This window comes from Nanorana parkeri, unplaced genomic scaffold (assembly GCF_000935625.1).
Source record: "Nanorana parkeri isolate BGI_ZX_2015 unplaced genomic scaffold, ASM93562v1 scaffold101, whole genome shotgun sequence".
Taxonomy (NCBI): domain Eukaryota; kingdom Metazoa; phylum Chordata; class Amphibia; order Anura; family Dicroglossidae; genus Nanorana; species Nanorana parkeri.
In genome coordinates, this window is record NW_017306369.1 from 2,114,264 (window position 1) to 2,126,572 (window position 12,309).

The 12,309-nt window shown below is 39.6% G+C and overlaps 1 protein-coding gene across 5 annotated transcripts in view; it reads left to right on the forward strand.

Annotated features, from left to right (window-relative positions):
- Positions 1–12,309, forward strand: part of MON2 (MON2 homolog, regulator of endosome-to-Golgi trafficking) — a 98,416-nt gene that overhangs the window by 66,936 nt on the left and 19,171 nt on the right. For all 5 annotated transcript variants that reach the window (XM_018552918.1, XM_018552921.1, XM_018552920.1 and 2 more), the window contains 2 exons: positions 4,049–4,109; positions 5,691–5,814. In XM_018552918.1, coding sequence (XP_018408420.1) covers positions 4,049–4,109; positions 5,691–5,814 — 185 coding nt within the window. The remainder of the gene's footprint in view (positions 1–4,048; positions 4,110–5,690; positions 5,815–12,309) is intronic.

Genomic DNA, 12,309 nt, shown 5'->3' on the forward strand with positions numbered 1-12,309 from the left:
AGTACTGGTAAGCTGCAATATATAACATGTTTATTCTTGGATTTAGCTACACTTTTTTTTGGCAAACAAGATTTATTTATTTTCAATCTTCAAAACAGACAAAACATAAGTAAGATGATTCAACTTGCATAAGAAAGATGGTGCCAGGTTAAGATAACGGGAGACGCATACAGGCAAAGAAAACAGCATTTAAATAACCCAGTGCTAAAATATGCATCAGTACTAGGAAAAACAATAACATGTTCACCAATATGGTAGAATGGAGAAAAAGGGAAGGGAAGGCAGAAGAGGAAAAGGCAACTGACAAGAAATGGCTAATGGAATAGAATAGGAGAAAAAGAGGAAATAAAGAACTGATCACGGAGAGAAAGGACAAGGAGCCAGAAGTTGACCCAGTCAGGCCAACATGTCTTTGAAAGGGGTTTAGCTACACTTTAATGCAATATTAATAGTTCTAAGCAAATGAGAGCAGACAATGTTTTACAATAGTTTTTTTATATCTATCAATTATGAGACAAGTGTATTATGTGTGAGGATATTATCCAGAAACATTGAATTCAAAGGATCTGCACATCAGCAGACAGAGACTATATATTTTTTTGAAAATCCCCTAACATTTCTTTATTCATTTATTATACGTTGCCTGGCCTGTCATCTAGTGAACCCTTATTAAATTTATGAAATAGGCTTCCAAAGGGAAACTTGTTTGCCACTGCAGATATCATTGCTACACAATTGCATCATTCTTTAGGGTTTCAGTTAGGCTTTCATTTGAACTTCCTCTATGCAGTGATTAGTGTACTTTGTGATGAGACTAAAGCTGGGTATACACAGAGCCCGGTACACACTTGAGTGGCTCTATCCCCTTGACAGAAGTTGACCATTAGAGCGGCATTTGCCGAAGGGACATGCTGGAAAATCATTGGCCAAACAGTGCTTGCTTCACTGACAGAATACAACATACGTAGCAAGTGATTCTTTCATCTACGCTGTTGATGTTGATAGAGGAATCTGCCATATTTTTTCATTCAGCTTGCAAGGCTGGACCAAAAAAATTTGACTGTGCACCCAGCTTCAGCATTATTGCATTTGTCCTTTGCCTCAGGAGAGAGAATGGAAAACCTTGCTCACACACAGACACATACAGTAATGAAAATATCGACATTCAGTAACCCATAGTAACTAATTCCAATTCATCTTTACTGTTCAGACTTCAGTAAAATAAATTATGATTGACTTATATGGGTTACTGAGTTTTCATTTATCATTTCCTTGTTCTTTGCAATACCAAATAAGCCAATGTTTGTGAAAGCAGGAGCACTTTCTGCATTTTATTGTTTTGGGATTACAGCTAAAATGAATTAGTTTTATTGCTTGTGATGCCATTTCCCCCCGGGTAAGCATAAGCAATATGCTGTTGGACTGCCACACAGAATTGCAGCATTTGTGCTCAGTGTACCAGGCATTTGATGTCCACCTTCTCAAAATAAATGCTTATTGAAAAGCATGTAAAGGAAGTACACGATAAAAACTCACCATTCCCAATAACACCTGCTGTGACAGTCATGTTTTAAAACAGGGGTGTATCATCGCTAAAAAAATGTGTGCTGTCCTAATTAGAGGCTGAAACAAAAGTTTGATTGAAAAGTATTGCTTAAAAGCGTTCAAAGTTACCGTGCTTGGCCATTGTTGTTGGCTGCTGCCTTTCATGTATACTGTGCAACGTACAAGAAGTGAAGCCCTGCTGATAAGAGCACCAAGAACAGGTCTCCTGCAGACAGTTTTATGCATGAAGACCCGTTGTAGCTAAAACACTGGCATTTATAAACGGTTAATAAATAGCAGCACACGTATGGAAGTTCTATTCTGTCAAGTCAAAAAGAACAGCACCCTTGTTCTGGCATCAAGGATTCCAAGGCAGAAAAATGGGACCGTATTCAAATACTACATATTGTGAGAAGAATTGACAGAATATGCCTTGGTGTGCAGGTGACTATTTTTGGATTTGTATAGTATTCAAATAAGTCCCCCATTTTAGTGGGAATCCATCCAGAATCATGTAGGTTCTTCTATGCCGTTCTTTAATCCCTTGCTTGTCATGAATCAGTAATTTGGTCTTCAGAAATGTCTCTCTTTGTAATATGCAGCATGGGAGGGGGAGACTAATATCAATATTGCATTGCTTGTAACTTGAGCAAGTTGATTGATTGAAAAGTTGACAAGCAAAAAGAGATGGTCTGTGAATTAAGCTGTCATTTTTAATAAGTACAAGCAGTACAATAATTGGGTTGTAGTGCTCCTGATGGGGGGGTTTGTCTACTGATAAAGACAAGATAGCCTACATCAGTAGATAGTGTTGGTTACTGTGTTTTGCTTCTAACATCCCAGGGTGCCCCTGAGGAGAATCCGCTATGATCGGATGCATACTACTGTTATTTGTAATAGAGATGTAAGGCCAGAACACATTGGGGGGAATTTATCAATACTGGAGCAAACAGAATCTGGAGCAGTTGCCCATGGCAACCAATCAGCATCTCTCTTCAGTTTGCTCAGGTAAGATTTGAAAATGAGACAGAGAAGCTGATTGGCTGCAATGCAATTCTGCTCCAGTTTTGATAAATTCCCCTCATGTTCATTATCATTGTTCATTTGGACATAGTGAGGGGAATTTATCAAAACTGGATCAGACAAAATCAGGAGCAGCTGTGCACGGCAACCAATCAGCTTCTCTCATCAGTTTGATCAGTTAAGATTTGAAAATAAAAGAGAGAAGCTGATTGGTTACCATGCACAGCTGCTCCAGATTTTGTCTGCTCCAGTTTTGCTTAATTCCCTTCATTATTTCTAAATATGATACTGATATATATTTAATATTCAGTCAAGTGCACAGAAGGATGTTGTTATTAGTAATTCATTCACTATCACACATTTGTCACAAACAGTCCTATAATAAAAATTGCAATTGCCTGTAGCAACCAATCAACACCTGCTAAATCTGTTATTGATCTGATTTTTAGCAAAGTGGATTCTAATTGGTTGCTATCAGTTACTGCCTTAGCATCCAAGTATAGCATGTAGTTGTTACTGTATGTAAAAGTCGTTTAGTACTTTTGTCAGAATGGATATCATTTGAGCTATGGTAGTTATTTGGGCTGTCAGTATGGATGCAATCTTCAAGCTGGTAAGGTCTAAGTCACAGCAGAGTGTTGCTCTGTACAGTGTGAAGGGTCGTTGTTGATGTGCTCGGAGATGCGGGAAGAAGCATGCAGGCAGCTCATTTCACTCTATGTAGATGCAGGAGCTGTGCACCCTCCCGCTGCTTTCTGCAGCTCTGAGTTTTGACACCACAAACAGATGGTGTACGACCTTGTGCGCAGACCTGATGCATCCAGGTTCTTGCACCGTCTGTGTGCAGCTGTCACAACTCAGAGCTGTGGAAAGCATCAACAACCGGCCCTTCACGCTGTACGGAGCAACACACCCATGTGAAATGGGCCTTACATGTTGTTGTCCTAAATACAGCCTGTGGGGGTCCACAGGTCTTATAAACATGAATACTTGTGGGATATGGGCATACGTAATTATATAAAATGGTACTTTAGCTGTAGGAAAATGCTGCTTTAGGACTTCTGACAAAAAAAGTACAAACTGGCAGTTTAGTTGTGTAAAGCTTTGGGTTTCTGTTGGTCAGGCGGTGCTCTTTCTGAAGAACCTGATGATTTCCTAGGAACTGAAATGGCTGGAATGCCTTCGCAAGCCTCTGCTAATGGACTTCCTTGTTTTAGTGATTGTGAATTGTTTTAGGGAGGGGAACCTCTAGTGTATGAACTAGTAAAGGTTATCTACCGAAGAGGTAAACTGGGGCGTGTGAAATGATGTTGGCACAAAGGGTCAGATGCAAATCCAATGATTTCCTTTCTAAGTAAAAGGCCGTTTTTTTTGTTTTTTTTAATATAACTTTGAAATGTTATTCCACCCTCAGCATCACTTTACTTCCTGGAACTACCACCAGAGTAATGCTGTTTTTCTTCTTTTTTTCTCTCTCTAGCTTACCTCCAGATAATCTTTCAATTGAAGAGTTTCAAAGAAATGAGAGTATTGATGTAGAGGTGAGTGGAGGAAGAGGAGAGAGCTCTCTTTGTAATGCCATCTGTGTGAGGTGGGTGGGGGGGAGGCGAGCGTCAATATTCTGTTGCTCGTAACTTGAGCAAGCTCACAGAAAAATTCACAAGCAAATGTAGATCTTCAGTGAATTAAGCTGTCACTTGTAATAACTATAAGGCATACGACAGTGTGTTACCGCTCATAACCAAATGTTCAGAAAGATTTATTATCGACATTGTTCAAAGCATAAATACCGAGCACAGAAGTGACAGTTCAGACTCCCAAATGGTTTACTTGCTCGAAATCACCTGAAGGCAAATCTAGGGTATGTTTTACATACCTTTATGTATTTAGCTATTCTGCATGTTAACAATTCCCTTTCATTCACTTGACAAGTGCAGAGTTGTGTATTTGGCAGAGGAGAACTTGGGTTTGGATTTTTTTTTCTCTTAATGTTTTGGCTGTTCCAAAATGTTATGCAGAATTTGGATTTCCACATTGATACATTTCAGTACATATAGTTTCATTGGCTTTGATAAGTGATAAGGGGGGAGGGGTTCAAGAATAGAGAAGGTGGTAGCCAAGATATTGAAAACAATGCACCTCAGTTTTTATACTGGATAGAAAAAGACTTGGCAAAAACATGAAACCAAGTATGTGTTTCCTGGACAGAGATTCACATCAAATAACGTTTGACTTAAAGTGACATTAAACCCTCAGATTTTTTAACATAAACCAATACTGTAATGTGTGCCTTACTGTAATCCATGGTTGTTTCCCTTCTCTTTGCTGCTCTTCCTTTTAAATCCTCATGTCTTCTCATTCTTGGGGACAACTTGCCTTTGCAGCTCAGGGCCTCTTCCTGTAGTGCTGGCTCAGATTACAAACCTATATAAACTTATACACAGACACCGTGTATCCATTCCTGAGACAAGGCAGTCTGCTGCAAAACAGAAGTTCTGCCCAGCATGAGAACAGATACAGATTTAAAAGGAAGAGCAGCAAAGAGAAGGGAAACAACCATGGATTACAGTAAGGCACACATTACAGTATTGGTTTATGTTAAAACATCTGAGGGTTTAATGTCACTTTAAGTCTAATATTTTTCAGTTTCCTAAACAGACCAAACTTTCCAGCAAAACTGGCAGATAGAGGACCATTTAACACTGACAGAGGTGCCAACAATGGTCAACTTCAGTATAACTGCATAAAAATGCAACTACAAACATATCTTGAACGATATATTGTTCATCCACAACCAGTTTAAAACAACTACAAACTAACTGCTTGTTGACCTTGCACCTTGATGTAAATATCCACCCTAAACTTTATTTAATGATTTTAGAATAAATGACTTGTCTCCACATGTTGTTGAATGCATTTTTTGTTTGTAATGTTCTATATTTGGACATGTAACAAAAGCTAAAGCCTTACAGCAGTACTCTTCATGTCAGAAAAAGAGGAAAGTCATTATTTAAGTATTATTGGGTACTAAGTTGTGTTATTTCTGCACATGAGTATACTTTATAGGCTGTACTAACATTCTGCTACTACAGCAAAGATAACTGACTGCCTTGTTTTTTCAGGTTGTCCAGTTAATCAGCACAGAGATATTACCTTACGCCAATTTTATTCCCAAGGACTTTGTGGGTAAAATAATGACTATGCTCAACAAAGGGTCAATACACTCCCAGTCTTCTTCATTTACTGGTAAGTTTAAATTGGGTGTGGCTTGTACACCCTTTTTACTGGCACAGTTAAAGTGAAACTAAACTCAGGAATTAAATCTTATAAATAGAGGTGCACTGAAATTTTCAAAACCGAAATGAAACCGAAATTAAAAATTGTCAGACCGAAATTTTTTCAAATTTATCAAATATTATATTTTCATTTTTTTTTAAATATTTTTTTAAAATGTATTTTTATTAAATATTTTAATTTTTGTTACTTTACTATTTTGGGCTTTGGGGAAATATTGGGGGTCTAAACGGATCCTTGATATTTCCCTTTTTAAAATAGAAAAAGAGATTGAGGACACACAGTCCACAATCTCTTTTTCTGCATCCCCTGTTATAAATGAACAGGAATCCTCTATACTGAGTGTTCCTGTTCATTCATGACTTGTGGAGATAATATGTTTACTGTATCCACAATCATGAATGAACAGGAAGTAATGTAGATCACTTCCCATTCATTCATAATTGGGGACACAGTAAACATACTATGTCCTCAATTATTGACAAACACTCAGCGATCGCTAACTTCTTGTGCCGCTCTCCATCCTGACTCGCTGTCACAGAAGGCTGAGCGAGCAGTGCGGGGAGGAGAGCTCGCTCTTCTCCGACAGCTGACTCCTCCCCCACACCACCAGCCCAGCCTCCTCTGACAGCTGCCTCTGCCCCCACACCGCCGCTTTCCTGATCTGACACAGGAGGCTGAACGGGGCGGTACAGGTGGAGAGCTCAGCCTCCTGTGACAGCTGTCTCCGTCCCTACACCGCTGTCCTAATATGCACAGGAGGCTGAGTGGTGCAGCGAAGAGAGATGCCTGCCGCTCACAGTTTTCTCCAACCCCGCACCACTCGGCCTCTTGTGACAGTTTGACATCCCGCTAGCAGGCAGGGATGCACTGCTATTTCGGCCGAAAGTTGGCACTTTCGGCATTTTGCCAAAAGTGCCATTTTCGGCCGAAATGTTTCAGCAGATGAAATTTCTGTGCATCCCTACTTAAAAATGCATTCAAGTACCTTAACTATTAACAAAACTGTATTCTATTTATTAGGGCTGCGGAAATTAAATATCAATCCTTCGATTAATCGTAAATTTTTTTGATCGATCAAAATTATTTTGATCGATCAAAGTTCTTTTGATCCATACTCACCTCTCCGCCGGCTTCCGGGTCTTCCGTCGATGTCCGCGACGTCACTGGACTCCTCCCCCCTTCCACAAGTGGCTCTGTCGGCTAACGAAGGGAAGGGTGGTGGAGTCCGGTGACGTCGGTGTCCGTGACATCACTGGACTCCTCCCTCTTTCCTTCGTTACCCGATGGAGTACACAGTGAGTACACAGCCTAACTCTCCCGGCCGCCCGGGAGAGTGGTTTAATCTGCTCTGTCTTTTTACCGGAAAGGTTTAATCTGCTCAATCGAGCAGATTAAACCTTTCCCTGCGATCGTTTTTTTAATTTTCTTTTCTGACATCGGGAGCCGCGGCCTGACCGTCAGTCAGAAAAGAAAAAAAAATTTTCAATTAATCGAACAGGAAAATTTTAATCATTACCAGCCCTATTATTTATGTATCACTCAGCTGTAGATCCTCAAATCCTCTCTGAATTGTTGCTAGCACTGTCCAAGCTCCGCTCCAAGCTCGGTCCCATAATAGAATACAATCTCAATACAAATTTGTAAACTAAATGTGAGAATATGGTCCATCACAGGAGCGTGCATGGACTATTAGCTTTACAACACACACAGGGACCATGAAGAACAAAAGTAGCAATCCTCCTTTTTAATTTTGCAGTTTTTTTTCAAAATATATCTATTCGTTTTAGACATAACAGGTTTACATAGCAACTTGCGCCATGACAAAATTCAGACACAACAAACAGTACCAGAGATACAATAATGCAGAATAAAATTGTGAGAAAATCCTATGTTGTACTACCAAAAACATAAAAGCTAATTTGAGATTACAGCTGTAAAAGAGTCAGGCAGAAGAACAACATGAAGGGATTATTAACGCTGTGGAAACAAACAGTAGTGTAGAATCTGAGGCTTGCAAAATTGCAGGTAGAAGCAAGGAGGAGTGGAGGACCTTGGGAGAAAGGGAGGGTATTTTGGAAGGGGATGGTAAGCCATGGTAGACCTTAAGGTCATCTAGGGAAACACGGAGTCAATTCTGTGGGGTTTTTTTTTTTTTAAATGCAGACAAAATGAATAAAAACACAGAAAAAAAGTTTAATTATGAATGGTTAGAAAAATAGAAACTGACATTGTACACAGATCAAAGCTCATCTCTTTGATCTGCAGATGGCTGGAACAGAGTAGATGCAGAATTAACAGTGTTTATAAAAACCGTGTCAGATGATCCATTTTTTGACATCAGCATCTTCTCCAGCTGCTGTATTTACACAGCAACTCCAAATTGCCAGCAAATGCATGGGGCGGAGCAGCAGCAGAGGAGACGGACAGGGCATAGTACACATGCCCTATTTATTTTGTGACATTTTTGGGGGCATGTGCTGCATTTCCAGTGTCCACAACTGGTTAATGTGTATTTCAACCCTAAAGATGAAGTTCTTATTTACTGCTTTTTGGTCTGGTAACTATCCCATTAAAAGCATTGTGTTATATTTGTTTTAGTGCAAACAAAAACCTGTTGATTTTGTCAAAAAAATCTGACCTGTTTTGTACTCTCTACCTGTGTTATCTCAAAGAGACTATTTAGCTTGCCCATTTCTTTTCATGGACTCTAGATCAATTAGTCCTTAGATTGTGCATAAGACGACAGTGGGAGAAATTGAGTAGTTAAGCAAAAGAAAATTGCCAGGGCTGACACCACTCGGTCTCCAAAAATGCTGCGCGTCAACTGCTATTTTTCAGTACTTGCAAGGTCTTTAAAGGGATAGAACATGGGCAAATGTGCATGTATTGCAGAGATATACAACATATGTTTTGTTTTTTTTTTGCCTTGGCATACACTTTATCAGTTGTATGGCAGAAGGGTGCTGGACAGCCCTCAACTTTGGGACGTAAAGCTCCCTGGATTTAAAGGGTTTTGGTGTGCTTGATAATACATGTGTGAAGGGGTGTCTGCTTTCGGCGATGTTCAAACATGTTTCCTTTTTAGTTGTTTATAAACATATAGCAAAGTGTAATAACTAGGGTATTGTGTGAATGTACTATAATATGGGTAACTTCCTTGTCCACACATTTATATGAACCATGCTACATGCAACTTCCGTGTCCACATATTCATATGAACAATCCTACAGATGGCTTCCTTGTCCACACATTCAGATGATCCCCCACCCCCCCACAGATGGCTTCCTTGTCCACACATTCATATGAATGATCCTACAGATTGCTTGCTTGTTCACACATTCGTATTAACCATCCTACAGGTAACTTCCATGTCCGCACGTTCATATGAACCATCCTACAGATGACTTCCTTGTCCGCACGTTCATATGTACCATCCTACAGATGGCTTCCCTGTCCCCACGTTCACATGAACCATCCTACAGATGGCTTCCTTGTCCGCACATTCACATGAACCATCCTACAGATGGCTTCCTTGTCCGCACATTCACATGAACCATCCTACATTCACATGAACCATCCTACAGATTGCTTCCTTGTCCGCACATTCACATGACCCATCCTACAGATGGCTTCCTTGTCCGCACATTCACATGAACCATCCTACAGATGGCTTCCTTGTCCGCACATTCACCGATTGCAGGCAGTTCACCCAAGCTCCTCCTTTGGGGAAGAGCTTGGGTGGACTATCTGCAATTGGATGGGAGGCGCTTAGGTGGACTGTCTGCAACCTTGTATGAAATTAAACTACAAGGCAGTAACTGATCCTGCAATTTGGCTCATTTCTTCCCCCCCCTCAAGTAAGATAGGTGATCGTTATACCCAGCCATTTGAATCTTTGCTATTTTGAGGTGCTGTTTTGTTTTTAGAAGCTGTATCACAGTGCTAGCTGAAACACTTGACAACATCTGACTGGTTGTTCCTTACGTTTCTACTTTTCCCTAGAATCTATAAACTCAATGTGATTTCATTACTGCTTGTATGTATCAACTTTAAGCTAGCCCTGTTTCCTTCCTGTGTACACAAAGCAGACAGATTTATTAACGCACAGCAATAATTTAGACGTGGCGCTTATCTCATCCTAAATAAAGTATTAAACGTCTTTCCCAACTGAACAAAGTATGCTTCCCTCAGGAATTCAGAAAACACATTTCATCATAATGGCTTTATGGACTGCTTGTAACAGTATGTGGCATTGCTGTTTCTGTAACTGTCCTTTAGATACTTTTTTATATTATTTTAAAACAAATTAGAGTTGCAGCCCCAAGCAGAAGTGTGTAAAGGGAAGTGAGTTTTTATTAGTTATATGTTCCCTAAATAAAATTGGTATCTAATCATCTTTATTTTGAAACATGCTCTTGCTTAGCTTAATTTATGCATCATGCCATGGTTGTGGTGCAATAACAATATACTTTTTCATACATTTTAACCATGATGTATAAACTGTTTAAAGAGCCTGCAACTCTGTGAGTGAAAGCTTTTTCATGGTCAAAATCTGTAATATAATTGAAATACCTGTGTGCTGTTGCAGGTCCACCCAAGCACTTTTCTCTATTTTAGGTGAAAGGGAAGGGTTTGGTCTTCTTCCTACTATTTCCTGCTACTTGGGTGACTAGTGTGGGGGTTTTGTTCAATCCCTGGTGCAGCCTTGACATGTATGAAGTCTAGCTGAGAAGTAGGGATGCTTGTCATTGCATCCACTTTTCTCTATATGTATAGTTTATATGCTGAGGCTAGTAGGTACCAGCAGCTTGACTTACCAGCTGGTGTCCAGTGCATGTCACTGGAGAAATCTCCCTACCAGGTGCCTGGACAACATGGAATAGTCAGCAAATAAATCAGGCTTCACACCACTCTACCCAGAATGGAGCCAACTACAGAACCTAGTAGGAAGGTGGTTACTTTTTTTTTATTATAAATCATAGAAGTTCTTATCTAGCAATATCTACAACTTTTAGCACCAGCCTCCCTTTCGATATAATGATATGTATCAAGCATGTTTGCAAATTCCAGTTCAGCCAGCCTAGCCAGATCAGAAACCTCGCTCTGCTATTGTAAAGTAATAAAGCTTTGTTAGTGGCCATTCAGTTTATAGGACAATGAATGATTCAGAACACTAACGAGGTGCTCACTCAGCTTTATTCTCCTGTCGGCAAACTCTGTGTGAAATTCATGTGCAGTACTGTAAAGCCTTATTGGCCTACAGTGGTGGCCATCCCCTCTACTTGCTTAAGTACTTCTGTGCAGAGCATTGCAAGACGCTACTTTTATAGACTTAAAAACTGTATTCAAAAATACCCTTATTATTTATTGCAATGAATACATAACTGTACTAATCTGAACTCTTTATTTTTTTTTTAGAAGTTCTTTTTACACGATTAAGTTAAAGCAGCATTTTTGAAGTGGAATAGGTCATGTGTGTATAAAGAAATTGTTGTGTCAGATCAGAGGTCTAAATTGTACTTTTAATGGTTCTGTTTCTGCATTATCATAGAAGTTAGAGACCACAAAACATATCGTATATGAAACAGACACAAGATCTGCAAAGCGATTTTATACTTTTGGTTACTCTGGAATCCTGCTCTGTGTTCGTGCAGTTCCTTTTACCCAAACAAGACCGTGAAAAGGATGTTTGTATAACGTGCTTATTATGAGTTATGTTTCTGTGTGCGGTGGTGTAAACTGTCTGCACTGTGAGAATTTGCGTACAATTCCACACGAATAGACTCAACCTTCCTTCCCTACATTCCTTCTCAGAGATAATATCGTCTTACAGTGCCAGATTTTCATACCACAAAACACGTTTTAATGTTTTATTAAAGTACCAACTTGTATGGAGAGATCAAGCTATTATTATATACTTCTGGCAGCCAATTTTGCCAAGAAATAGCATTATAATTTGTGAATGCAAATGGGATCTACCTAAAAGCATTTTGGTAACACAGATGACACCAACAGGTTTATCTACAGTATTAAATGTATTTATATATGCTATTTTTCTGGGCGGATGCTGTTTGCACAGCACTAGTGCCCCTAGATGGCGCTGAGGAGTATAATTTCTATACTCAATGCCAACTAGAGGCGCAAGTGCCATGGTTACGGCATCCGGCCAGCTGTACGCTGGGCGAACGTTTTCTAAATAAACTCTTTAACGCGTACAAGGTTCATAGAGAGGCTCTGTCATACAATGCATTAGTAAGACCTCATCTGTAATATACAGTTCATTTTTGGACACCAGTTCACAGAAATGATGATGGGGAACTAAATGGGGTGCAGAGAAGGGGAACTAAATAATATGGACGACCTCAGCTATGAGGAAAGATTAGCTGAACCCAATCTATTTTACCTTGAGAACAGGTGATTTAGGGTAAGATATCATCTTGTATA